This window comes from Schistocerca piceifrons, chromosome 5 (assembly GCF_021461385.2).
Source record: "Schistocerca piceifrons isolate TAMUIC-IGC-003096 chromosome 5, iqSchPice1.1, whole genome shotgun sequence".
NCBI lineage: Eukaryota > Metazoa > Arthropoda > Insecta > Orthoptera > Acrididae > Schistocerca > Schistocerca piceifrons.
In genome coordinates, this window is record NC_060142.1 from 665,425,735 (window position 1) to 665,453,354 (window position 27,620).

The 27,620-nt window shown below is 42.7% G+C and overlaps 1 protein-coding gene and 1 non-coding gene across 3 annotated transcripts in view; both read right to left on the reverse strand.

Moving 5' to 3' along the window:
- The window catches only part of LOC124798461 (BTB/POZ domain-containing protein 6-like), an 83,546-nt gene that overhangs the window by 7,050 nt on the left and 48,876 nt on the right, over positions 1-27,620 (reverse strand). For both annotated transcript variants that reach the window (XM_047261888.1, XM_047261889.1), the window contains one exon: positions 14,249-14,453. In XM_047261888.1, the coding sequence (XP_047117844.1) occupies positions 14,249-14,453 (205 nt within the window). The remainder of the gene's footprint in view (positions 1-14,248; positions 14,454-27,620) is intronic.
- On the reverse strand, positions 18,221-18,295 carry Trnas-cga. Its single transcript has one exon. It is a non-coding gene; the product is annotated as a tRNA-Ser (tRNA).

A 27,620-nucleotide genomic window follows, 5' to 3' on the forward strand; every position in this document is an offset into this window, starting at 1 on the left:
TGGGAATTGCTTTAAGAACAGATAAGACATGATCTTTAGTCTAACTGCACATCAAAGTGCTTGATTTCCTTTCCTGCACAATGTGTTTCTTTGAATTGGAAAGATACGATACACTGCACTAAATGCACGAATTTTTTTCTTTGTGCACTTACAGGTGCTTTGCCAAATATCCACCGTATGTGGAACACAGATTTTTTGTGAAACACCATTAAGACCTAGAAAGGCACATTTACAAAGGGTACTCAAATTCACCATTTTAAATCAAAAATATTAAAATACAATCTGCTTCATAAAATTCTGAACGTCAAAGTCTGCTTTTATTGGAAGCCATTGAGAGTGGTAACAATGATAATTCCTTAGAAATTTATAACCTACCTGTTTTCATTCTCAACTTAATTATATTATTCCACGCAACCAGCATCTGGTTGGTGTTTCAATGAACAGACTATCTGCATAAACAAACTAAAACCAGGATAGAATGGGGTTGATGCAAATGATTATTTAAGGCAATAACTTCCTTCAATGAGTTTATGATAATTATGATTTCTTGTGAATTCATATAGTTTGCTTAACACTGTTTTATTACAAAACATTTTGGATATTATCATCACCAGATCTTGTAATTAAGATCACAGTACCATAAGAACGAGAAGTGTTATATGTGCAATACCAGTTAACAAATGTAAAGAAAAAAAAAAAAAATTAGATCTCTTGAAAGAAAATTCAGTGTAAAATACAACATATTGAAACACCGTAGGACATACTCGGCTCAGAAGTTTACAAAAATACAAGTGTTCGTTGAGATTTAAGTCTATTGTGGATTTATTTGCAGTCAACACCAACAACTGTTCCTGAAATAGTATTTCCTATATTGTTATTGTATGGAAGACCATTACTCCACGCTTCCTTAAATAGCACGACTATATGGCTTGTTACCATTACTAGTTCACAAAATGAAATTAGACAATTACGTAATGTCACACAACTGATAGGTTCCACAAAGAGGGGTACATCCACTCATATGGGATAGTGAATAGTCCATTCAAATCCCACCAAGAACTTCCCATTATATGGATCACCTGGATTTAGAACTGTGAGAGTATTAACTTGCTGAACTCCCACCATTTATAGAAATATCAAGCATAATACTCTTTTTCTGCTGCATGAGAGCACAACTGATGGGGAACTGTGCCAATGCACTAGACAGTTACTTGTAATTTGAGATAGCTGATGTACAAAATGGACTGTGTTAGTATGGTGGCCTTAGAACACAACTGCAAAATATGGCTCTCATTTCCATCTTTCCTGACTTTTTAACAAATGCTGGATTTTTGCCTTGGGTAGAACATCTGCAGAATGTCTTTCCAGTCCCCCCCCCCCCCCCCCCCCTCCAAATAATCAGTTGTCCTTTTCCCCCACAGGGCACTAAATAAATTTTACTTGTGGTTCTTTAATTAGTACATGAATTACAGGTGTTCTTGTATTATGCAGTGTGTTTTAAAAATTAAGCTGTATCAGGTAATTAATGAGAGCTTATAGAGTACACTGACACTATTCAAAAGCATTTATCAAGTATTAAGGACTGTCAACTTCAATCCAACATGTGTAACACTTGTATTTCCTATAGAACTGCAAAGTTAAATAATACAAGAGTGAGCTTGAATGTAATTTTTTTTTTTAAATATCATTTGAGGTATTAAATATGACATTACTCTGTCAACTTTCCCACTTCACTGACGCAAGTTGTAACCCCTGCCACTAGAGGGCTCTGAACTGTAGGGTGTAACATGGTGATGTGTAATGTAACTGTCAGTGTGTCACAGGCAGTGTGCTGTAATCAAGTTTCTAATCACAGAAAATGTGACTCCAATTGTAGTCCCTGGAAGAATGAAACCTGTATAGAGGGATGACAATGCCAGATCATACACAGGTGCTGTAACCATCTGACACCTTGGGTTCACTGTCACCACTTACCCTTCATACAGTTCCGACTTTGCCCCATATGATTTTTATCTGTTTCCAAAACTTAAAGACCATCTTCACGGATTTAATTCCATATTGATGAAGCACTGCGAGCAGAGATGAGGTTGTGGCCCCATCAACAACAAACTTTCTACAGTGATGGTATCAACAAAGTGGTCTCTCATCAGGAGAAGTATATTTGTCACCAGGGTGATTTTGTTGTGAAATGTTTTATTTAAAAAGGTTGAAGAGCTTTCACATAAAAAATTTGTAGGTATTACTTTTCAAAAAATGGTTCAAATGGCTCTGAGCACTATGGGACTCAACTGCTGTGGTCATAAGTCCCCTAGAACTTAGAACTACTTAAACCTAACTAACCTAAGGACAGCACACAACACCCAGCCATCACGAGGCAGAGAAAATCCCTGACCCCGCCGGGAATCGAACCCGGGAACCCGGGCGTGGGAAGCGAGAACGCTACCGCACGACCACGAGATGCGGGCTATTACTTTTCAGTAACCCTCGTGTTACTATACCCTCTTATTAGTGCTGTTAAGATTTCCTCGAAAATATACTTTCTTGAGTTGAATCAGTCATTTCAGAAAGGTGACATGTCCATTTCATGCAAAAATGAGTTACATACAGGTCTGTCTCGTCTCAACATAAGGTAGCTGCATCTTGTCAACAGAGAAATGACTTGTTCTTTACTTCTTGTGTGATGAAATTGTGTTCCTTTATTAAGTGTCACATGCCCTGGACAGGAGTGCTGTTCTATAATGAACATTAGTATAGTTCTAGTGGAAGGATTATGAACTACTGATTGTGAATCAACACAGCTGTTTTCTGGAAGAAATTGAAAGGCAGCAAAAACTCCGAGAAGTATAAGTTTTACCTATTACCTCTCAATTTTTAACAACAATGTTGTTTATGTTTATATAATATAGTGATGTCAAATAACATTAAAAATAAATAAAGAATTTATTTAAGTACTCATATAAACAGAATTGCCTGTCCACACATAGACTGCCGGGGCAACGCAGTATCTAATCTTACACATACATTTAGATTTTTGTATTGCTGTTCAACATTCATTTTCATAAGCAAATTATTACAGCTGAATTTCGTATACTAAACAAAATTACATATACTCATATTATTCATTGTTGTATTTTTGTACTACACAAATCTTTCAGTCTGAGAAGAAAAAGCGTTATTACTTTATGTATCCCTGTCACTGTTTCAGTTCTAGCCACAAATTTATGCTTTTGCATTGTTCAAATTTATTTTATGTGGTAAAGTTCAAAGTGTAATGTTACATTTCTTACAAAACGTCAGTGGTTTGCATTTGCAACTAGCAAACTGACGTCTTTGGGAACTATGTGTTGACATAAAAACAGTCATCCTCCTCCCCCCCACCCAACCCACACTCTGCAATTGATAGACACTTTCAGATAGCAGGCAGCAAGCCATCATCGGAACTCCAAGAAATCCTGAGATATTGCTCCATGTATCACATGGTATATGATCCAACTGTTCACAACAGCCACAACAATTATTCTTGTAAAGAGAGCCAAATACCATTTCTTGCCATGTAAAGAAGTGGTATATTTCCCAACAAAGCAGTCATGATGGTCTACTTCTATATTTAAATTTATACTGTTAAGTCTTCACCCCCCCCCCCCCCCCCCAAATGATCCATGGATCTTGCCAACCACAACGCAGGAGTATCTGTTAGGCCACACAAACATGTGGTTCCTGAAGAGGGACAGCAGCCTGTTCATAGTTGCAGGGACAACAGTCTGTATGATTGGTTGCTGTGCTGAGATGTGAATAGCTGAAAGCACGGGGAAACTATGACCATAATTTTTCCAAATGGCATGCAGCTTTACTGTATGGTTAAATGATGATGGTATTGTCTTGAGTAAAATATTCTGGAGGTAAAATAGACCCCATTCGGATCTGCGGGCGTGGACTACTCAGGAGGACGTCATTATCAGGAGAAAGACAACAGATGTTCTATGGATTGGAGAGTGGAATGTCACATCTGTTAATCAGGCAGGCAGATAGAAAATTTAGGAAGGGAAATAGGTAGGTTAAAGTTATAGTGGGAATTAGTGAAGTTCGGTGGCAGGAGGAACAAGACTTTTGGTCAGGTGAATGAAGGGTTATAAATACAAAATCAAATAGGGGTAATGCAGGAGTTGGTTTAATAACAAGTACAAAAATAGAAACACACACGAGCTACTACGGACAGCATAGTGAATGCATTATTGTAGCCAAAATAGACACTAAGGCCACGCCTACCTTAATAGTAAAAGTTTAGATGCCAATTAGCTCTGCAGATGATGAAGATATTGAAGAAATGTATGATGTGATAAAAGAAATTATTCAGATAGTTAAGGAAGACAAGGGAAAGTAGTACGTGAATAGGGACTGGTGGTAAGGAATGAAAGAGGAAGCCGCCTGGCAAAATTTTGCACAGAGAATAACCTAATCATAGCTAACACTTGGTTTAAGAATCATGAAAGAAGGTTGTATATGTGGAAGAAGCCTGGAGACACTGGAAGGTTCAAGAGATTATATAATGGTAAGACAAAGTTTTACGATCCAAGTTTTAAATTGTAAGACATTTCCAGATGTGGACTCTGGCCACAATTTATTGGTTATGAATTGTAGATTGAAACTGCAAACCGGCAGGAATTTAAGGAGATGGGACCTGGATAACCTGAAAGAACCAGACATTGTAGAGTGTTTCAGAGAGAGCATAAGGGAACAATTGACAAGACCAGAGGAAAGAAGTACTGTAGAAGAAGAATGGGTAGGTTTGAGAGATGAAATAGTGAAGGCAGCAGGTAAAAACCACGAGGGTTAATAGAAATCCTTGGGTAACAGAAGAGATAGTGAATTAAATTGATGAAAGGAGGAAACATAAAAAATGAGATCAGCAGGAAGTGCAAAATGGCTAAGCAGGGATGGCTGGAGGACAAATGCAAGGGTGTAGAGGCATCTATCACTTGGGGTAAGATAGATACTGCCTACAGGAAAATTAATGAGACCTTTGGCGAACCATCACAACGACCGGGAGAGCGGTGTGCTGACCACACGCCCCTCCTATCCGCATCCTCATCTGAGGATGATACGGCGGTCGGATGGTCCCGGTGGGCCACTTGTGGCCTGAAGACGGAGTGCTTTTTTTTGGCGTAAAGAGAACCACTTGCATGAATATAAGAGCTCAGATGGAAAACCAGTCCTAAGCAAAGAAGGAAAAGCAGAAAGGTGGAAGGAATATATAGAGGGTCTATACAAGGGCAACATTATGGAAATGGACTTTGATGAAGGTGAAATGGGAGATATGATACTGCATGAAGAATTTGACACAGCACTGAAAGATCTAATTTGAAACAAGGCCCCAGGAGTAACCAACATTCCATTAGAACTACTGACAGCCTTGGGAGATCCAGTCCTGACGAACTCTACCATCTGGTGAGCAAGATGTATGAGACATGCGAAATATCCTCGGACTTCAAGAAGAATATAATAATTCCAATCCCAAAGAAAGCAGGTGTTGACAGGTGTGAGAATTATCGAACTATCACCTTAATAAATCATGGTTGCAAAATACTAACATGAATTCTTTACACGAATGGAAAAACTGGGAGAAGCCAAACTTGGGGAAGATCAGTTTGGATTCCATAGAAATGTTGGAACACGCGAGGCAATACTGACCATACGACTTATCTTAGAAGATAGATTAAGGAAAGGCAAACCTACATTTCTAGCATTTGTAGACTTAAAGAAAGCTTTTGATAATGTTGACTGGAATACTCTTTTTCAAATTCTAAAGGTGGCAGGGGTAAAATACAGTTAGCGAAAGGCTATTTACAATTTGTATAGAAACTAGATGGCAGTTATAAGAGTCGAGGGACATGAAAGGGAAGCAGTGGTTGGGAAGGGAGTGAGACAGGGTTGTAGCCTATCCCTGATGTTATTCAATCTGTATATTGAGCAAGCTGTAAAGGAAACAAAAGAAAAATTCGGAGAAGGAATTAAAATCCATGGAGAAGAAATACGAGGGGGAGTTGGAAATTAAGTTTCTCCTGTCAACTGTGGGAAGAGTTGTGTGATATGGGCGAAGGACGACACGGCAGGTGAACGTGCACATGCAAGACACAGATATACCATTGGGTAGAGGTCGACCGCAATCCAGAAGATGGTGCTGTCGCAGTGCCTGTGCAAAACTGGAGGCCAGCCGCTCAGTCTTTTCCCGGAGCTATGGAGAGAAGGTGCGTTTTGGAGTTGTGGTCAAAGGCAGAAGTGAGAGCTGTTATCCACTATGAATGGCCACATGGAGTATCAGGCACAGAAATTCATAACCACCTTGTTGAGATGTATGGGCCAAGTGTGATGTCAAGACAAATGGTGTGGAGATGGTGCCAGCTATTCAGTGATGGACGTCAGCAAGTGCAGGACATACCAAGACCTGGACACTACAGATGCAAATGTCAGGAAGGTGGACGACACGATTAAAGCGAACTGGCGTAACGCCATCGATGGAGTAACGGCAGAACCTGGAATTGGACATGAGCGAGCTCACAAGATTATCCACTACATTCTTTGATACAGGAAGGTGTCAGCACGATGGGTGCCCCGCCAACTGACCCCGACACACTTGGAACAATGCATGGTGTTCACCCTGGAACTGCTCGTGCATTACCATGAATCTGGCAATGACATTCTGTTTCGGACTGTGACAGGGAATGAAATGTGGGTCCACCATTACACGCCTGAATCAAAGGCCGCATCCATGGAGTGGAAACATCCGTCATCACCTGTCCAAAAGCACTCTGTCTGCAGGTAAAGTGCTACCCACCGTTTTCTGGGACGCCAAAGGAGTTTTGCTGCTGGACTTTCTGGAGGATGCAACCATCAATGCTGCACAGTACTGTGCCACTCTGTCGCAATTGAAAGAGGTGATTCGGTAAAAGTGGCCTGGCCTTCTCAGATCTGGTGATCGGCTGTTGGATGACAATGCGAGACCACACACGGCAACGGCAATGCTAAACCATATTGCAACTCTTGGTTGTGAGCGTCTACACCATCCGCCTTACAGTCCGGATCTCGCACCAAGTGACTTCCATCCGTTTCCTGCTTTGAAGAACACTCTCGGCGGAAGGTGCTTTGGCAGCAATGTTGATGTGTCAAACAAGCCGTTCAATGCTTCTTCCATATGCAATGCCATGATTTTTTCCTGGAAGGCTTTTTCAAGCTTATAAAGCAGTATGACGTGTCTCAATGTACTTAGAAATTATGTAGAGAAATAAAGATATGTCTTATCTTTAACATCTTTTTCTCCTTTTTTCCCTTTCACACACAATTCCAACCACAGTCGACAGGGGAAACTTATTTTTCCAACTCCCCCATGTAAAAACTTTGATGTTTGCCAATGACATTGTAATTCTGTCGGGTACAGCAAAGGACCTGTAAGAGCACAGTGTCTTGAAAGAAAGATATAAGATGAATATCAACAAAAGCAAAACGAGGATAATGGAATGTACTTGAATTAAATCAGGTGATGCTGAGGGAATTAGGTTAAGAGATGAAACACTTACTTGGGGAGCAAAATAACTGATGACAGTTGAAGTAAAGATGCGCGGAAAGCATTTCTGAGAAAGAGAAATTTGTTAACATCGAGTATAGATTTAGGTGTCAGGAAGTCTTTTCTGAAAGTATTTGTATGGAGTATAGCCACGTATGGAAGCGAAACATGGATGATAAATAGTTTAGACAAGAAGAGAATAGATGCTGAAGATTGTACGGGTAGATCATGTAACTAATGGGGAGGTACTGAGTAAAACAGGGTAGAAGAGGAATTTGTGTCACAACTTGACTAGAAGAAGTGATCAGTTGGTAGGACACATTCTGAGGCATCAAGGGATCACCAATTCAGTACTGGAAGGAAGCGTGGAGGGTAAAAATCGTAGAGGGAGACCAAGAGATGAAGAGGAGGATGTGGGTTGCAGTACTTATTCAGTGATGAAGAGGCTTGCACTGGAGATAGTAGCATGGAGAGCTACATCAAACCAGTCTCTGGACTGAAGACCACAAAAACAACTATTCTTCACAAGCTGTGGCTGTTAAATGTTGGTTTCTGCTTAGCTATTCTATTGCACCTACTTGTGTGAGTGGCTCCACAGAATCAAAATTGGTCCATTTGACAAACAGGATTTCACCACTTGTGTCAAAAGGCAAAGTCGTAAGTGCCACGAGGCAATTTTTCCAGTTTTTTGAAGAGGGCATTTTTGACATCTATTTCCTCCCATTGTGCCTGTTGCCCTAAATCCAATCTTTTGCAGAGGAAGCAAGAGATTTCCACTCATGAAATAGTTGTCAAAGTAAATAGTAAGATCCTGAGAATTTTCAATGCTCTCAAGCATATTTAACACTACCCTAGACCCAACAGCAAGGCCAGCAATTTCATTTGTCACTTTTTTGCCACAGCACAAATCAAAATTGAAACAGTAACCATTAGAAGCACACAAAGCACGTAGTTTATAACCAGATCGAATTGGCTTTCCTCGAGTGAACTGTCTTCGCAATCATGTCATCGGTGCTCAAGTTTTCCGAAAATACACCAAACTGCTGGAAGAACTAATTCCATCTTTGTAATTAGTGGCCTAACCTTCAACACACTATCATGTTTATTGTCTTGAGCTTGATAATTATCACTGAAGTGTATTACAGATTTTATCTTCTGATATCTTTTGCAACATAGTTTTTTCATGATTTCCAGTCCTAAGTCATCATCTTCAGACCAATTATTCGTTTCTAATGGAAGTCTGTGGTACCCTGATAAAATTAGTAAGCCTAGATATAGTTTCAGTTCTTCAGCATCAACATAGAAGTCATACATGTTTTTAGAACAACTTGCATATCCCATGGCCTCTCTGATGATATAATCACCTGCATTATTGAAATTCAAGATATATTCTCCAACTTCAAATGGTTTTGGTTTCATTTTACTGTAAGTCAGCAGTTGGCTGCAATGTTTCTTCTGTTTTCTTGAGTTTACTCAATCTTCAGCATCCAGTCCCCAAACACGTATTTCTAGTATTTTGAAAACAAACTTCCACTGATCCAAAACATCTACAGTACCTGTTGCAGCATCATCTGCCTCATCTTCATTAGTGAACGCACCTCAACTCCGCTACTAGACATGAATGCTATTATTGTGCTGCTTTTATTACAGCTGTGTCAGCAGAAGACAATGTTTTCTCACAGTGATCTAAAAACAGATCGTTTGTCTTTATGTTTGCTCAACAATGGCAGATTATTGTATGAACTTTTTCCTGCAAATAAGAGCCAGCAGATCTAAGAAGTAACTGACAAACAATGGAAGGACATAAAAAGTAAGTGCAGCAATTGTTGCCTCATTATAAGAATAAGAAAAATCCCATTGCTTGCATGATCACCAATTAAAAAAAAATACAACAATTACTATCAATAATGTAAGTTTATAATATAATAATTGGAATTAAATATGTTACCCCTTTATTAGTGAAAAAATAAAAAGCAGTAGAGTCTAAAAATAGAGCACTGGGAAATAATCGGTTAATGTGATTAACAGGAGTTAAAGGAACTGAATATGTTAATAATGCAGGAAAAGTTATACCTTCCAGACAAATGGGAGAATTGCTCAGGCAATGTGACATAACCTAAAATCTGCGTGTTAGTATTTTGCTCCAGTAAAACAGAACTCTTTACGTGATAGGCCTACACATTAACAATTCTATAAAACAGTAGTAATGCTGCCTTTATTAGTACAACAATGAAAATCATTGTGTTTGCAGAAAATAACCAAAGAGCAGCAGACTGGCCTACACCATCATTTCAGTAATTTCCAACACAAGATGAACAAGACATATTTTTAAATGGATTGATAACAGTTGTGAACATGTAGAGTAGAAGAGTACATCATAATTCTACAGTAAATAAATGAAACCCAGCAAGTTACACGTATAATGTTATAATCAACAGCAAGCAAACCCTAGTATGTAAGATAGCTTTTGTTAGCTTATTTGGCATACTGGAGAGGTGGCTTCAGAGTGTACACCTACAGGGAAGGAGCCAACAAGATATGAGAGGTGTCAGCAATAAAAACTGTGCTGCTGTACTACCACAAACTGTAAAAACCGTACATGACCACATGGTCTCACTTCCTGTGTACACTGCCATTATCCATTTAGTAACCATGTTTGCTTAGATGCCAGGCTAAATGTGCAAAAAAAAGAAAAAAAAAAAAAAAGTTTGGTTTATACAAAGCAGCACTCCCTAATACTACAGCATATTGCAAGTGTTATCTTAATCATTTGAATAAAAACTTTAATGTTACTTTTGGTCAACCTCAAATTGGTGCTTTTGTGACGTGAGAGCCTCATAGTGAAAACCGGCAGTCACACATTAAATGATGCAGCAAAACTGGTGGGCTGTGCAGAATATACGGTTCACAATCGCAGAGCAAAGAAGACTGCACAGATATAAGTAAACAAGATGATGGAGTATTCCATCTGTGCCTCTATTACATGCAGAATTTGCCCCTCTCAGAAATTCCAGTCCAAGGAGTCTTCTACCTTGCGACAACTGTTGGTGAATGCATTTTGTATAACTAATATCAAAACAAATAAATGCTATTTCTATGTCTACAATGAAGGGATTGCTCGCAAAGGAGCAAATGGAGTATCTTCCTCCAATGATGACTGATAAAATCATCATGTGCCAGCTCAAGTGAAAGTCTCAATTCTCAGATAGGTGTGTGGGACAAAATCAGAATTGTACTATGATATGCTACTGCCTAGCTCTACCAGATAGTAGATGATTTGAGAAAGTCAGGTGCTATTTTCCTTTACGAGGACATTCATATGTCTGTAACAGAAATTTTGGGCTGATCAAATTAATGCTTCAAACAAATGATCGTGTATATACAGTCAAAGAGTATGTAGATTATATAGAGAACAATACTTTTATGTAAAACTTGTTTCTACAGAAGATAATCTTAATTTTTCTGAATACTGGGCGAGATATTATCGAAGCCGCTGGTTTGTCTTTAGAAAGTCAAGGTAAAACTGTACCTAAATCTTAAAGTCTCATTGCAACAACTAAATTTTATGTACTTCGAGTGTTGTAACAATAGAGGAGATCATTTATTTGGCATGTCATTATATAGTAGGTTTAACTGAACACACATTTGGCCTTTGGATTCCAGGAGAACTTGTAAATTTCTCTTTACAAAAGGCTTATGGAGGACCAGTATCGATTAAGCTCAAGAAAATGCAGGACATTCATCATTTGATAATGCCAACTGTAGACAATAATGCGGACTGAAAAAGACAGTTGAATATTGATTCGAAAGACAGTAGTGTAAAAGACAAGAATTATAGGATACAAAAGGTTAGTTTTTTGCAACAAGAAAAGGACTTGTATATTAATTTCTAAAGTTTATTACAGAAAGCACACATCTCCAGAGATATATGTATGAACCTTCAATAAATTAATATAATTTTCTTATTCAGCTTGCTCTTCATGCCTTATCTTCTTCCAACTAAGTTAAAATAATTGTTCTTTATCTTCATACACACATCAGATTTTTTTTTAAAATCTCTTGAGAAGTTATGTACGAATGCATACTTTTACAGTGATATCCAGTAATAAAATATTCCTGGATTTCAAGCTGCCCCCACACATTTTCGGCAGAGCCCTCCTCTGCCATTTTCAAGTGGTTGACCATCATGTGAGTGTCACTGCATCACCACCGCCACTGACGTCACTAGTGTGCAGTCCTGTACCATATTTGGCAAGGTTTTGTGGCACGACTGCTGCACCCGCTTCAACTGCTCAACCACAGGATCCCAGGCTGTACCCAGCTGTAATACACCAACTTCATTGAGGATGCTATCCGATATTTTGATCTCTATTGCTTCATTTATTACACTATCCCAGAAGCATTAGTCTGTTTAATAATATATGTCTTGTCAAATGCAATACAGTGTCTGTTTTCCAGTGCATGCTGTGCTACAGCTGATTTTTTGGGATAGCATAGCAGTAACACCTTTCGTGGCTCTATGTGGCACTGTTCAATAGTGCAGACAGATTGACCAACATAAAACTGCCCACACCCACACAGTATTTTGTATGTTCCACGTGTTCTGAGGCCTACAACGTCTTTTGTAGTCTACATTAGTTGCTAGGTCTTTGCTGGGGGCTTGAAGACAGTCTCGATTTTATGTATTTTCATGCTCCAGCTTAACTTCCCTGTTATTGAGCCGCAAAACACTAAAAAACACAATCTTCTTTGGAGCTACTCAAATAGTCATCACTTGAAGAGTGCTACTAGAAACCACCTCCCTCAGACAGACAGACCACCCACGTTCTTCAGTCTGCCAAAGGTGCATAAGAAGGATACAAGCCTTATAGTGAGCACCAATGGATGGCCGACCTACAGACTTGCAAAACATTTGGCCAGCTTCCTCTTGATGCACAGTGGACATTGTGCACACAATATGAAGAATACAGCGGACTACATTGATGACTTCACTAATCGAATTAAACGTCTACACCTTTGTGAAGGTGATACTGTGCTTAGTTTTGATGTGATCCCCTTTTCACACGTGTCCCTGTCACAGACTCTATGAATTTGCTGTACCGACTGTTTAACAACACCATTGTGGATTTATTTAAACGTTCCCTGACGTCATCGTATTTTTTACATAGTGGAGACTATTTCAACCAGATGAACAGCATCGCAATGGGGACCCCTTTATCTCCAATTGTAGCCACATCTTTATGAAGCATTTTGAGGACACCACTCCTGCAAATCCTAGTTGTTTCTATTGCTACAGTGATAATATCTTCATCAATGGCATCATGGACATGAAAAGTTGGAAGAGTTCCCGGAACACATCAACAACATCCATGATCACATAAAGTTCATAAAAGAAGTAGAGAAGGTCAGTTCCTTGCCATTTCTGGATGTCCTTGTCCGCTATAAACCCAATGAGCGCCTCAGTTTACCACAAGCCCACCCACACGGATTAGTATCTGCACGCCACCAGCTACCATCACCCAGCACAGAAACAGTCTGTTCCGAGAACCTTGGTACATTGAGCTGAAACCATCTCAGATGCCAAAAACCTGCTGAGGTAACTGAGCCATTTAGATAAAGTTTTCCAGAAAAAGTCACAACAACAAACACATTTCACAAATAGTTTCATCTGAGCCGCAAAAACACAAGCCCTCTGAAGAAGAAACAAAAGAAGATACGGTTTTTACCGTTTTGTGGCTCAATAACAGGGAAGATTAGCCGGCACCTGAAAATACATAAAATCGACACTATTTTCATGGCCCCAGCGAAGACCCAGCAACTAATGCAGACTACAAAAGACGATGTAGGCTTCAGATCATGAGGAACACACAAAATACCGTGTGGGTGTGGGCAGTTTTATGTCAGTCAACCCGCCTGCACTATTGAACAGTGCCGCATAGAGCACGAAAGGTGGCTCTGCCTACGCATTCGACAAGACTTTTATTATTAAACAGACCAATGGCTTCTGGGATAACATAATAAATGAAATAATGGAGATCAAAATATCAGACAACACCCTTAATAAAGATGGTGTATGGGAAGTTGAAGCAGGTGCAGCAGTCATGACAACAAAACATTGCCACATAAGGTTTGGGACTGGGCACCAGTGACATCACAGACAGTGGCGCAGCTACATAAGCACCAGCGGTACTCACACGACAGTCAATCACTTGACAATGGCAGAGGAGATCTCTGCTGAAAGCTCGTGGGCTGTTAACCACTTGACGTGGCTTGAAACCCACGAATACTTTATTCCTGAAAAGTTATTTTTTTGAACTTGTGACCTAAACTGACTGATTCAATTACATATCCATCAAGTTCTGATTTTACATGCATATTATACAACAAACTCAAGCCTTTCAAGACAGTACTGTCACACACAACATTCCATTACTTTCACAATGAATTTTTACTCTGAAGCTGAGAGTGCACTGATTAGAAACTTCCTAGCAGATTAAATCATTGTGCCAGATTAGGACTCAAACATGGGACCTTTGCCTTTCAAGGGCAAGTGCTCAACTGACTTGAGCACTTGCCTTTGAAAGGCAAGGGTCCCGGGTTTGAGTCCTAATCTGATAACCTGTCAGGAAGTTTCATTACATTACTACTGATATACCACCAAAAAATCACGTAAGTAGGAAATTAGCATACCCTCAAGCATTTGTCCATGAGAACGGGTTCCTCAAACAGTCTGGCAAACTCGTAGGCCCTGCAAGCATTTTTAGGAAACAGATCTCCCCAAAGATACTTTGTGCATTCTTCCACAACATGTGGTATCATGTATTTTTTGGCTACGTAGCATAGCTCACAAGCTTGGTCAAAAGACTGGAGATTTATCTCGTCTGTATATATGTATCTGAAAACAAAAGCAAGAGAAATTTGTCCAACAGATGATACACTTAGGAACATAACACATATATAATTACGTATTTAAAAAATTTAATGCAAACATTGCTGTAAAAAATGTTAATGTGATCTTCTGGAGATGGACAAAATTGCAGTTATTTCTGCCCCTTCGCTGTCTCAAAGACCAATTTTCTTCAGATCCAAGGGACACCAAACAGTTTCTTATATTTCTCTCCCATACAAACATAGTATACAAAGGTAAACTCTCTCTCCTTCCCTCATGATATTTCTTATGTATGGGCTACCAGAGACAGTGGACATGTAAGTGTAAGTAGCATTTGCATGAATGTGTGTGTGTGTGTGTGTGTGTGTGTGTGTGTGTGTGTGTGTGTGTGTGTGTGAGAATTTTGTCTAATACAAAAGAGGGCCTTTTCACCAAAGGCTTAACTTGTTACCAATCGTTTTGCTGTGCCTGACTGCAACTCCTGTTTTGCTGTACCTGACTGCAACTCCACTTCTCCACTATATGGCGAGTAGCAGTCTATCTTTTTGATGGTATTGTCATTATTTTATCCTGGATTTTCCATAGTTTAAATCTTTGAAAAATATATATCCTTTGAAAAACATATGTCAAAGACATCATTCAATTTCGTCTCTTTGCCTCATCACAGAACATGGAGGTCGGAGGATTACCTTTGTTGTAAAGCAGGTAGGCAACAATCTATGGCAGATCTACAATGCAATGTTGGCACAAGCACAAGTGTTTTGGAGCACACCATTTAACATAAATTGCTGAACATAGGGTTCTGCAGCACATAAACCCTACATGTTCCCATGTGAACCCACCGATATTTTCAATTGTGACTGCAATGGGCAAAGGATCATGAGAGATGGAGCATGGATCAATGCAAAAATGTCACTTGTCAAATTTCTTGTTTTACTTGGTCAATGGTGCTGTACAGGTATGCTGTTTTTCAGACAAACAGCTGCTTGACACCATGAAAGTTGTGGACTACATCCACATGGCTCTGAGCACTATGGGACTCAACTGCTGAGGTCATTAGTCCCACATCCACATCAAAACTCTGCAAGCCACTATATGGTGCGTGGCAGAGGGTATCCTGTACCACTATTATTCATTTTCCTTCCTGTTCCATTCGCAAGTACAGCGAGGGAAAAATGAGTGTCTATATGCCTCCACATGAGCTCTCAATTCTCAAATCTTATGTTTGTGGCCCTTACACAGTGCATGTTGGCGGCAGCAGAATTGTTAAGCAGTTAGCTCCAAATGTTCCCTAAATTTTCTCAATAATGTTTCTCGAAAATAATGTGGCCTTCGCTCCAGGATTCTCGTTTGACTTCCCGAAGCATCTCGTAAAACTAACATGTTGTTCAAACCGCCAGTAACAAATCTAGCAGGTCACTTCTGAATTGCTTGAATGTCTTCCTTCATCCGACTTGGTACAGATCCCAAAGTACTCAAGAATATGTCGCACCCCTATATATGGTCTGCTTTCCAGATGAATCACACTTTTGTTTCATTTCGTTTTGTTTTGTTTTAGGGCACAAAAACAACTAGGATCACACATGCCCATGTTGAAACCATAGAACACGAAGACAAAAAAAGGAGTTGAAAACGACTACACATTAAGCCCAGTCGACGGAAGGAAAGAAAATGTCCTTCACCATATTGGTACAATGGATACAAAGTAAAATGCGGCTGACAGCCCACGCATTATTCGCTAAAATGGCTGATAACTCAGACGGCAAACATAAATGAGAACGTAAGCGGTTAAAAAAAGGGCATTCCATCAGGAAATGTGAACCAATGAAGGTTGAAGGCAATGAGCACAAAGTGATGGGGGAACATCACTTAACAATTTTTTTTTTTGTCATCAGTCTTCTGACTGGTTTGATGCGGCCCGCCACAAATTCCTCTCCTGTGCTAACCTCTTCATCTCAGGATACCATTTGCAACCTACGTCCTCAATTATTTCCTGAATGTATTCCAATCTCTGTCTTCCTCTGCAGTTTTTGCCCTCTACAGCTCCCTCTAGTACCATGAAAATCATTCTCTCATGTCTTAACAGATGTCCTATCATCCTGTCCCTTCTCCTATCAGTGTTTTCCACATATTCCTTTCTTCTTCGATTCTACATAGAACCTCCTCATCCCTTACCTTATCAGTCCATCTAATTTTCAACATTCGTCTGTAGCACCACATCTCTAATGCTTCGATTCTATTCTGCTCCAGTTCTCCCTCAGTCTATGTTTCACTACCATACAATGCCGTACTCCAGACGTACATTCTCAGAAATTTCTTCCTCAAATTAAGTCCAATATTTGATATTAGTAAACTTCTTTTGGCCAGGAATGCCTTTTTTGATATAGCTAGTCTGCTTTTGATGTTCTCCTTGCTCCATCGGTCATTGGTCATTTTACTGCCTAGGTAGCAGAATTCCTTAACTTCATCTACTTCGTGACCATCAATTCTGATGTTAAGTTTCTTGCTGTTCTCGTTTCTACTACTTCTCATTACCTTCATCTTTCTTCAGTTTACTCTCAATCCATACTGTGAACTCATTAGACAGTTCATTCTGTTCAGCAGATAATGTAATTCTTCTTCCCTTTCACTGAGGACAGAAATGTCATCAGCGAATCGTACCATTGATATCCTTTCACCTTGAATTTTAATTCCACTCCTGAACTTTTCTTTTATTCCCATCATTCCCATCATTGCTTCCTCGATGTACAGATTGAACAGTAGGTGCGAAAGGCTACATCCTTGTCTTACATCCTTTTTAATACAAGCACTTCATTATTGGTCGCCCACTCTTATTATTCTCTCTTGGCTGTTGTACATATAGTGTGTGACCCGTCTCTCCCAATACCTTACCCCCACTTTTTTCAGAATTATGAACATCTTGCACCATTTCACATTGTCGAACGCTTTTTCCAGGTTGAAAAATCCTATGAACGTGTCTTGATTTTTCTTTAGTCTTGCTTCCATTATTAACCGCAACATCAGAATTGCCTCTCTCATGCCTTTACTTTTCCTAAAGCCAAACTGATCATCCTCAATTTCTTTTCCATTCTTCTGTATATTATTCTTGTAAGCAACTTGGATGCATGAGCTATTAATCTGATTGTGCAATAATTCTCGCACTTGTCAGCTCTTTCCGTCTTCATAATTCTGTGGATAATGCTTTTCTGAAAGTCAGATGGTATGTCACCAGGCTCATACATTCTACACAACAATGTGAATAATCATTTTGTTGCCACTTCCCCCAATGATTTTAGAATTCTGATGGAATGTTATCTATCCCTTCTGCCTTATTTGGCCTTAAATCCTCCAAAGCTCTTTTAAATTCTGATTCTAATACTGGATGCCCTCTCTCTTCTAAATCGGCTCCTGTTTCTTCTTCTATAACATCAGACACATCTTTCAATGTATTCTTTCCACCTATCCACTCTCTCCTCTGCATTAAACAGTGGACTTCCTGTTGCACTCTTAATGTTACCACCCTTGCTTTTAATGTCACCTAAGGTTGTTTTGACTTTCCTGTATGCTGAGTCCGTCCTTCCGACAATCATTCCTTTTTCGATGTCTTCACATTTTTCCTGCAGCTATTTCGTCTTAGCTTCCCTGCACTTCCTATTTAATTCATTCCCCAGTGACTTGTATTTCTGTATTCCTGAGTTCCCTGGAACATTTTTGTACTTCCTCCTTTCATCAATCAACTGAAGTATTGAAATTTCCTGGCAGATTAAAACTGTATGCCGGACCGAGACTCGAACTCGGGACCTTTGCCTTTCGTGGGCAAGTGCTCTACCAACTGAGCTACCCAAGCACGACTCACGCCCCGTCGTCACAGCTTTACTTCTGCCAGTACCTCGTCTCCTACCTTCCAAACTTAACAGAAGCTCTCCTGCAGGAGAGCACATTCCGCTGCAGAGTGAAAATCTCACTCTGGGACCTGAAGTATGTCTTCCATTACCCATGGTTTCTTCGCAGTTACCTTCTTTGTACCTATGCTTTTCTTCCCAACTTCTGTGACTGCCCTTTTTAGAGAAGTCCATTCCTCTTCAACTGTACTGCCTCCTGAACTATTTCCTTATTGCTGTATCTATAGCCTTAGAGAACTTCAAGCGTATCTCATCATTCCTTAGTACTTCCGTATACCACTTTTTTGCGTATTGATTCTCCCTGACTAATGTCTTACACTTCAGCCTACTCTTCATCACAACTATATTGTGATCTAAGTCTATATCTGCTCCTGGGTACGCCTTACAATACATTATCTGATTTCAGAATCTCTGTTTGACCATGATGTAATCTAACTGAAATCTTCCCATACTACCTGGCCCTTTCCAAGTATACCTCCTCCTATTGTGATTCTTGCTATTACTAGCTGAAATTTGTTACAGAACTATATTAGTCTTTCTCCTCTTTCATTCCTTTTCTTCTACTCCTTCTGCCACAACTGCATCCCAGTCCCCCATGACTATTAGATTTTCATCCCCTTTTACTATCCTCATACACTTTCCCTATCTCTTCAGCTTGCGACATCAGCATGTATTCCTGAACTATTGTTGTTGGTGTTGGTTAGCTGTCGATTCTGAAAAGAATGACCCTGTCACTGAACTGTTCACAGAAACACACTCTCTGCCCACCTTCCTATTCATAACGAATCCTACTCCTGTTATACCATTTTCTGCTGCTGTTGATATTACCCTATACTCATCTGACCATAAATCATTGTCTTCTTTCCATTTCACTTCACTGACCCTTACTATACCTAGATTGAGCCTTTGCATTTTCCTTTTCAGATTTTTTAGTTTCCCTACCACATTCAAGTTTCTGACATTCCACACCCTGACCCGTAGAATGTTATCCTCCTGTTGATTATTCAATCTTTTTCTCATGGTAACCTCCCCCTTGGCAGTCCCCTCCCAGAGATCCGAATGGGGGGACTATTCCGGAATCTTTCACCAATGGAAAGATCATCATGAAACTTCTTCAATTACAGGCCACATGTCCTGTGGATACACGTTACGTGTCTTTAATGGGATGGTTTCCATTGCCTTCTGCATCCTCGTGCTGTTGATCACTGCTGATTCTTTCGCCTTTAGGGCAGTTTCCCACCCCTGCAACAAGAGAGTGCCCTGAACCTCTGTCCGCTTCTCCGCCCTATTTGACAAGGCCATTGGCAGAATGAGGGTGACTTCTTATGCCGGAAGTCTTCGCCCGCCAATGCTGATTATTAATGAAAATTTAAGCAATGGTGGGATTCGAACCCGGGAGCAAAGACGTTTCGATTATGAATCAAAAATGCTACCCCTAGACCACAGGTATGCACTAACAAATGGTGATGGCTAAAAAGCCAGTGCCCAATATGCAACCTACCTACAATAATGATATCCTCACAGCGAGAGGGCTGAGAAGAGGTCATCCAAGCTGCTGTGAGAGGCTTAATCCCCCAGACCTTTCCCCATGAATCCCATGAAGGGTGGACCAGTGGTGATGCCAAAGTGACACCACCTACTGACAGACAGCAACACAGAGATCATCGGGGGCAATGGAAGAACTAGCGGGTCGAGATACAATGCCTCTAGCCTTGGCAGTAGCGTCAGCGTCCTTGTTTCCCATCAGACTGATGTGACCAGGAACTCACCTAAACATCACAATGGCTCCATCAAGAGTCAGCAAGTGACAGCTTTCCTGGACCCATTGCACTAAGGGATGGACGGTGTACAGCACACAGTGGCTCTGAAGGGCACTGAGAGAGTTGAAGCAGATGATGCAATTGAAAAGTCTGTGTCACTGGATCTTCTGCTTCGCCTGATACAGTGTGGAGAGCTCTGCTGTAAATATTGAGCAGTGTTCTGGAAGCCAATACTGAAAATTGTCAGTGCCAATCATGAAGGCACTCACTGAGAGCCATCAGTATATAAAAAAACACAATCACGAAATTCCATACGAAGGTCATGAAACTTGTGGCGATAGAGCGAGGCTGGAATAGTGTCCTTTGGAAGCGAATGACGGTCAGTGTGAACATGGGCTGCCGCACGAAGCCGAAGTGGTGAAGTATTCACACCTATCAGGAAAGTGGAAGGTAGTGTGAACTTGAGCTGCCGGAGCAAGATCCGAAAGCGAAAGCCAGGAGATAACACAGAAGAGGGATGTGCCCCACACTGGCTATCTCAGGTGTCATTGAAGAAGGAGGCATAAGATGGGTGGTCAGGTCGGTTGGCTGGTTTAAAAGACGGGGGAAGGGTCCAAACTATGAGGTCATCGGTCCCTTGTTCCTAATGAAACAAGGCCACAAGTGAGAGAATAAGCCAGATGAGACATATAACACAAAACGGAAAGAAAGGAAAAGCCACAGGAACGAAGGAGAGGCAACGAACACTAAAAGGAAAAAAAGAGGACAAGAAAACAACAGAGAGACGCTAGAAACAGAAGCGAGTAAAACAAGAAAGCAGATTACAGTGGCAGGCTGACCACGAGAATAAAAAGGAAAAGCCAGCCACCCAGCAACACATTAAAACTTCCACCTTAAAAGCACTAGGGTGGATGACACAGAGGGACAAAGGACGTGCGCTAAAATTTACATCAAATGATAAAACCCACTCTCACAAATAAAACGTAAAACTATATCAGCCAATGAGGCGTTGTCAGATAAAGTTAGCCCAAGATTTCATCGCTGGGCAGTTAAAGTGGGACAGTGCACCAGAATATGGGCCACTGTCAACCGGGTGCTGCACTGACACTGAGGCAGGTCTTCACGGTGCTAGAGCTAAACGTAGATTGCCCAAGCGTGGCCAATGCAGAGCCAGCTGAGAATAACTGATTGCCTGTGAGAGGCCTGCACGGAAGACTTCCACACATCCACAGTCTCCTTAATGACATCCAGTTTGTTGTGCATACTGTTATGCCATTCCATCTCCCAAAGCCGAAAAACCCTGCCGCGTAAGTCAGAACGCAGGTGAAGTTCAGAGATGCCCAACTCCAGAAGCGGTTTCCGGGTAGCCTGTCGGCAAGTTCGTTGCCTGGGATGCCAACGTGTCCTGGGGTCCACACAAATACCACTGAATGACAGCACCAGTTAAGAGCATAGATGGACTCCTGGATGGACGGCACCAAAGGATGGCGACGGTAGCACTAGTCGACAGCTTGTAGGCTGCTCAAGGAGTGAGTACACAGAAGAAACGATTCCTCGGGGCATGAACGGATATACTGAAGTGCACGAGATATGGCCTCCAGCTCTGCAGTGAATACACTGCAGCCATCGGGCAAGGAATGCTGTTCAATATGGCCTCTGTGGACAAAGGTGAAGCCAACATTACCATCAGCCATCGAGCCATTGGCGTAAACCATTTCAGAGCCCTGGAACACTTCAAGAATAGAGGAAGTGACAGCGGAGATCCGCAGGGTTAACGGAATCCTTAGGGCTATGCGAAAGGTGAAGGTGAAGCTTCGGCCTACAGCTAGACCACAGAGGTCTACGTGAATGGACCTCGAGGAGAGATGTTGAAGGGAATGACTCCAGTTCAGGGAATGACTCCTGACCTGGGGTGCCTACGTGGGAGGTGAACCACTGTGGTTGGGAAAAGAAGACAGTAATTAGGATGTTCAGGAGAGCTATGAATGTGTGCAATGTAACTGGTGGGCAGTTGTGCACATCCGATCTTCAATGGAGGGACTCCAGCCTCCACCAGTACACTTATCACCGGACTCGTCCTAAAAGCTCCTGTCACTAGTCGAACTCCGCAATGGTGCAATGGGTTGAACAAGGGCTCTGTATAGCTGCTGCAGCGTGGAGCGATCTGCACCCCAGTTGGTGTTGCTCAGGCACCGAAGGGCACTGAGCTGCTGCCAACATTTCCATTTAAGCTGACAAAGACAAAGAAGCCAAGTCAAACAAGTGCCGAAAATCAGACCTAAGAATCGATATGTCTCCACTACAGTAAGTGGATTGTCATTAAGGTAAAGTGCCCACGACTGTGCCTTGTGGACGCTCAGCAACACCAGTACTGGAGCATCAGTACGAAATGCGGAAGTCTTCTGCATACAGAGAAGTTGAGACAGAGGGCCCGACAGCTGCTGCTATATCGTTAATGGCCACTAAAAATAAAGACACACTCAATACAGACCCCTGCGGGACTCCATTCACCTGGATATGGGTGGAACTACGGGAGGCACCAACTTGGACATAAGGCGGCAACCAGGTGCTGGCATCTGGAAAAGGCTGTTTGGATGGCAGACTCGAGGGCCACAAGATTATCAGTGGTAGAACGACCCTGGCGGAAGCCGCCCTGACATGGAGCCAGTAGGCCACGTGACTCCAGGACCCAACCCAACCGCCGACATACCATACATTCCAACAGCTTGCAAAGAACATTGGTGAGGCTGATCGGCTGATAGCTATCCACATCAAGCGGGTTTTTACCACGTTTGAGCACCAGAACGATGGTGCTCTCCCACCACTGCAATGGAAAGATGTTATCGCACCAGATCCAGTTGAAGGTGATGAGGATATGTCGCTTGTAGTCAGATGACAGATGTTTAATCATCTGGCTGTGGATCCAATCAGGCCCAAGAGCTGTGTCAGGACAATGTGCAAGGGCACTGAGGAGCTCCCACTCTGTAAATGGGGCGTAATAGGATTCACTGTGGCATGTAGTGAATGACAGGACTTCCCCTTCCATCTGCTGTTTGAGTGTGTGAAAGGCTGGAGGTAATTCTCCGACGCAGAGGCTCAAGCAAAGTGCTCAGCAATCACATTTGCATTGGTAGATAGCACGCCATTTATGGTAACGCCTGGAACACGTGTTGGGGTCTGGAACCCGAAAAGACGTTTTATCTTTTTCCAGACTTGGGAAGGTGACGTACGGCACCCAATGGTCGAGACGTGTCTCTCCCAACACTCCTGCTTCCGTCGTCATTTGAGAAGTTGGCGAACGCAGGCACGAAGCCGTTTAAAGGCTATCAGGTGCTCCAGGGAAGGGTGCCGCTTGTGCCACTGTAGAGCTCACTGACACTCCTTAATTGCTTCAGGGACTTCCAGCGACCACCAAGGGACTGCTTTACGCCAGGGGAACCATGGTTTCTGCTTCAGAAACAACTGTTGTAGTCACCTGCTCAACCATCACATCGATGTTACCACTTGGGGGAGATTCAACGGTGACAGCAGAGGTGAAAGTTTCCCAGTCTGCCTTGTTTAAAGCCCATCTGGACAAGCATCCATGGGCCTGACACTGGAGCAGTGACAGGAAGATGGGGAAGCGGTCACTACACACAGGTCGTCATGTGCTCTCCAGTGGATAGATGGGAGAAGTCCTGGGCTGCAAATTGATAAATCAATGGCCAAGTTAACTACCATGAGCCACACTGAAATGTGTGGCAGCCCCAGTATTTAAGAGGGAGAGGTCAAACTGAGACAGTAAGGTTTCGACATCTCTGCCTCAGCCAGTAAGCACGGTGCCACCCCAAAAGTAGACAGGTTTATGGAGTTGATCAATCCGTGCAGCTAATACATTCAGGAGTGCTGAGGGATTTGAAGGGGCACAGTGTCACTACAGACTGAGTTTAGGACATAAAACTGCCACAATTCCACTGGAGGACAACGTCATTGTGAGGATGGGAAGGTATGGAACATTCAATGGGGCAGTTTACACCTCACAGTCACCTGCTACCACCGAATTATTGGCTGAGCAGTCTATATCCATTGTGTCTGAGGGTCTGGCGAGATATACATCCTCAGTGGACGCCAGAATCTCCACCCCATCCTCAGACGCAGAGCTTGTAGGTAGTGGTGTTGTGGGTGCCACCGCAATTTCCTTGGTCTTAGGGGTCTTCTTTTAGGATTTCTCTCGCTGCTCCTTGAGTTTCCCTGGCTGGGAGGACTTCACTGACTCAGTCTCCAGGACTGAGGATGAGCGTGAAGTCCTACGACCAGCTGCTTTTGAGCTCTTCAGCCACTGGCGGGTTTCATCTTTCCCCCTAGCAGAAACCTGGGAACGGAGTGACCCAAGGGACCCCTTCCTAGCAATAAAAGCTGAAGAACACTTACAATTCTCCACCTTAGAAGTGGGGACGGACGTCCCCTGATGTGTGTGTGTGTGTGTGTGTGTGGGGGGGGGGGGGGGGGGGGGGTTGCTCCTGAAGTAGGTGGTGCAGGAGCCACAGGGAGGGAAGTGCCCCCACCATCAAGGGGGCAGATGTAGTCTTTTGGCTCTGAGAGGTGACTGGGGTTGGCGGAGCTGATGGTGCCAGAACTGTTGTAGCAGCAACATAAGACGACGTCATACGTACACAATGCAGGTGTTTAAATTTTCTCTTAGCCTCAGTGTAGGTCAGTCAGTCCAGGGTCTTGTACTCCATGATTTTTCCTTTCTTTCTGGAGAATCCTGCAGTCTGGCAAGCAAGGTGAACGGTGCTCTCCGCAGTTGACACAGATGGGAGGCGGGGCACATGGAGTACTGGGATGTGATGGGCATCCGCAATCTCAACATCTGACGCTGGAAGTACAGCAGGAGACATATGGCCGAACTTCCAGCACTTAAGCACCACATTAGGGAAGGGATATAGGGCTTTACATCACAGCAGTAGACCATCACCTTGACATTCTCGGGCAATGTATCACCCTCGAAGGCCAAGATGAAGGCACCGGTGGCAACCTGATTATCCCTCAGAGCCCGGGTGGACACGCCGGACGAAATGTACACCTCACCACCCTAAATTGGCGCACAGCTCATCGTCAGACTGCAAAAGAAGGTCCCTGTGAAATATGATACCCTGGACCATATTTAAGCTCTTATTGGGCGTGATGGTTACAAGCAAGTAATGTTTGTGACTGGGCAGAGGATGCTGTTTTGATCAAGACTGACCCAGATCTCATTTTGGACAATCCCTCCACCTCCCCAAACTTGTTCTCAAAATGCTCAACAAAAAACTGAGGCTTCATCATCATGAAAAATTCCCCATCAGCTCTCAAACATACAAGGTACTGGGGCAGTAAGATCCGCTGCCAACCTTAGCCTGACGTTCCTCCCATGTTGTTGCCAGGGAGGGGAACGATTTGGAGTCGTACTTCTGTGTGTTTAATTGAGCTCGTGAACGCTTAGAGACTACTAGTGTTTCACCGCCAGCAAGAGATGATGGACTACGCTTCATCGTGTTTCATCCGCCCTGATGCCACCCACTCCGACCAGGGGACCTCCCCACGGGCGCCACCCAGCCACAGAAAAGGCCGCCTGGCAGGATGGCCATTGACGGGAGTCCCGATGCCCCAGGGGGATGGGCATCTACCCCTTGGCATACATGGGAGTTAATGGAGCAGGCATCAGCAGAGCGATCCCTGTGTGATCAGAGGGCTACAACCAACAGGGTACATGGCGGCCCCACCACAACAGACTGGCTACCGTGGGATATCAAGTGCAAAGAAGTCCATGGTCATCGTTGACGCAGAAAGTGACACTGCATAGTGCATGGTGGAAAACGCACCCAGGAAGGTGTCCTCACATATGGGTGTCCTCACATAAGAGGTGGAGAATGAGTGGGACTGAAATGCAACAATGAGAAAGTGGGCTAAAGATCTCAATGCACGATGGACACACTGCACCATGTAAGGTGCCCTTCCCCAATTGGCTTGCTCTTCGGGAAAATTTTGAAGAACAGAGGTCAAACCCTCCGGTGGACCATCACATAAAGGCCGAAACATGTGAAACTCCTTTTAGTCGCCTCTTATGACAGGCAGGTATACCTCAAGCCTATTCTTACCCCCAGACCTACAGCGGGGGATTGGTGGTCAAGCATGGCAGACACACGGCAAGCGTATCTGCTGAGGAGAAAGTCATGGCAGTATGACAGCGATAGTTTGGCAGCTTCTGCATACAAACTCTCAACCAGGCAAGGTGAAAGATGCCAGTGGCCAAATGGATGCCATGATGGTGGATAGTATTGAGACAGCATAAGAGGGACAGATGTGCAAATGCATAAACTAAACACCCATAGTCTAGTTTCGAACGGACAAGAGACAAGTACAAACAGAGGGGGGTGGGTCAATCTATACCCCAGGGAGTACGATTCAGGACACGTAGGACATTGAGGAACTGCGTACAATGGGCTGCCAGGTAATGCACAAGGGAGAACCAATAGAGTTTCCTAAAGAGCAGGAGCCACCAGGAATTTCATAGTTTCAAAGAACGGAAGAGCAACAGGCCCAAAATATAAAGATGGTGGGGGAAACCAATAGCACCGCCAGAAATTCATACATACAGTTTGATCAGTGGAAAAATGAAAGCCATTGTCACTGCTCCATGAGTAAAGATGATTGAGACATCTCTGAAGACCGAGCGGGGTGGCGCAGTGGTTAGACACTGGACTCGCATTCGGGAGGACGACGGTTCAATCCCGCGTCCGGCCATCCTGATTTAGGTTTTCCGTGATTTCCCTAAATCACTCCAGGCAAATGCCGGGATGGTTCCTCTGAAAGGGCACGGCCGACTTCCTTCCCAATCCTTCCCATAATCCGATGAGACCGATGACCACGCTGTCTGGTCTCCTTCCCCAAACCAACCAACCAACCATCTCTGAAGATGCCACTCAAGAGGACAAGTCCATGGAGAACTGCAATAGATGGCAAAATCATTAACAGAAAGGGAGCCGCAGATGCTCGGTAGGAGATAGGCCATTATAGGGTTAATGGCAATAGCAAAGAGGATGACGCTCAGGACGGAATGCTGAGGCACACCGTTTTCCTGGATAAAGGCGTCTGACAAGGCAGAACCCATACATACCTTAAAAACTCGGTCTTTTAAAATTCCTGAAGGAAACGCGGCAGGCAGCCACAGAAGCCTCACTTGTAGAGAGTAAGGAGAATACCAGTTCTTGAGCAGGTGTCATAGGCTTTCTCCAGATCGAAAAACACAGCTGCAGACTGGTATTTCCATAGAAAATGATTCATGACATGGGTTTACAAAATGAAGAGATGGTCAACCACAGAACAGCATGCTCAAAACCCACACTGTGCTCTGGTTAGTAAATTGCAAAACTCGAGCCACCATACCAGCAGCTGGGCATGAATCATATGTTCCCTCACCTTGCAAACACATCTGCTGGGAGAAATGGGGCAATAGCTAGAAGGAAAGTGTTTGTCCTTACCAGGCTTAG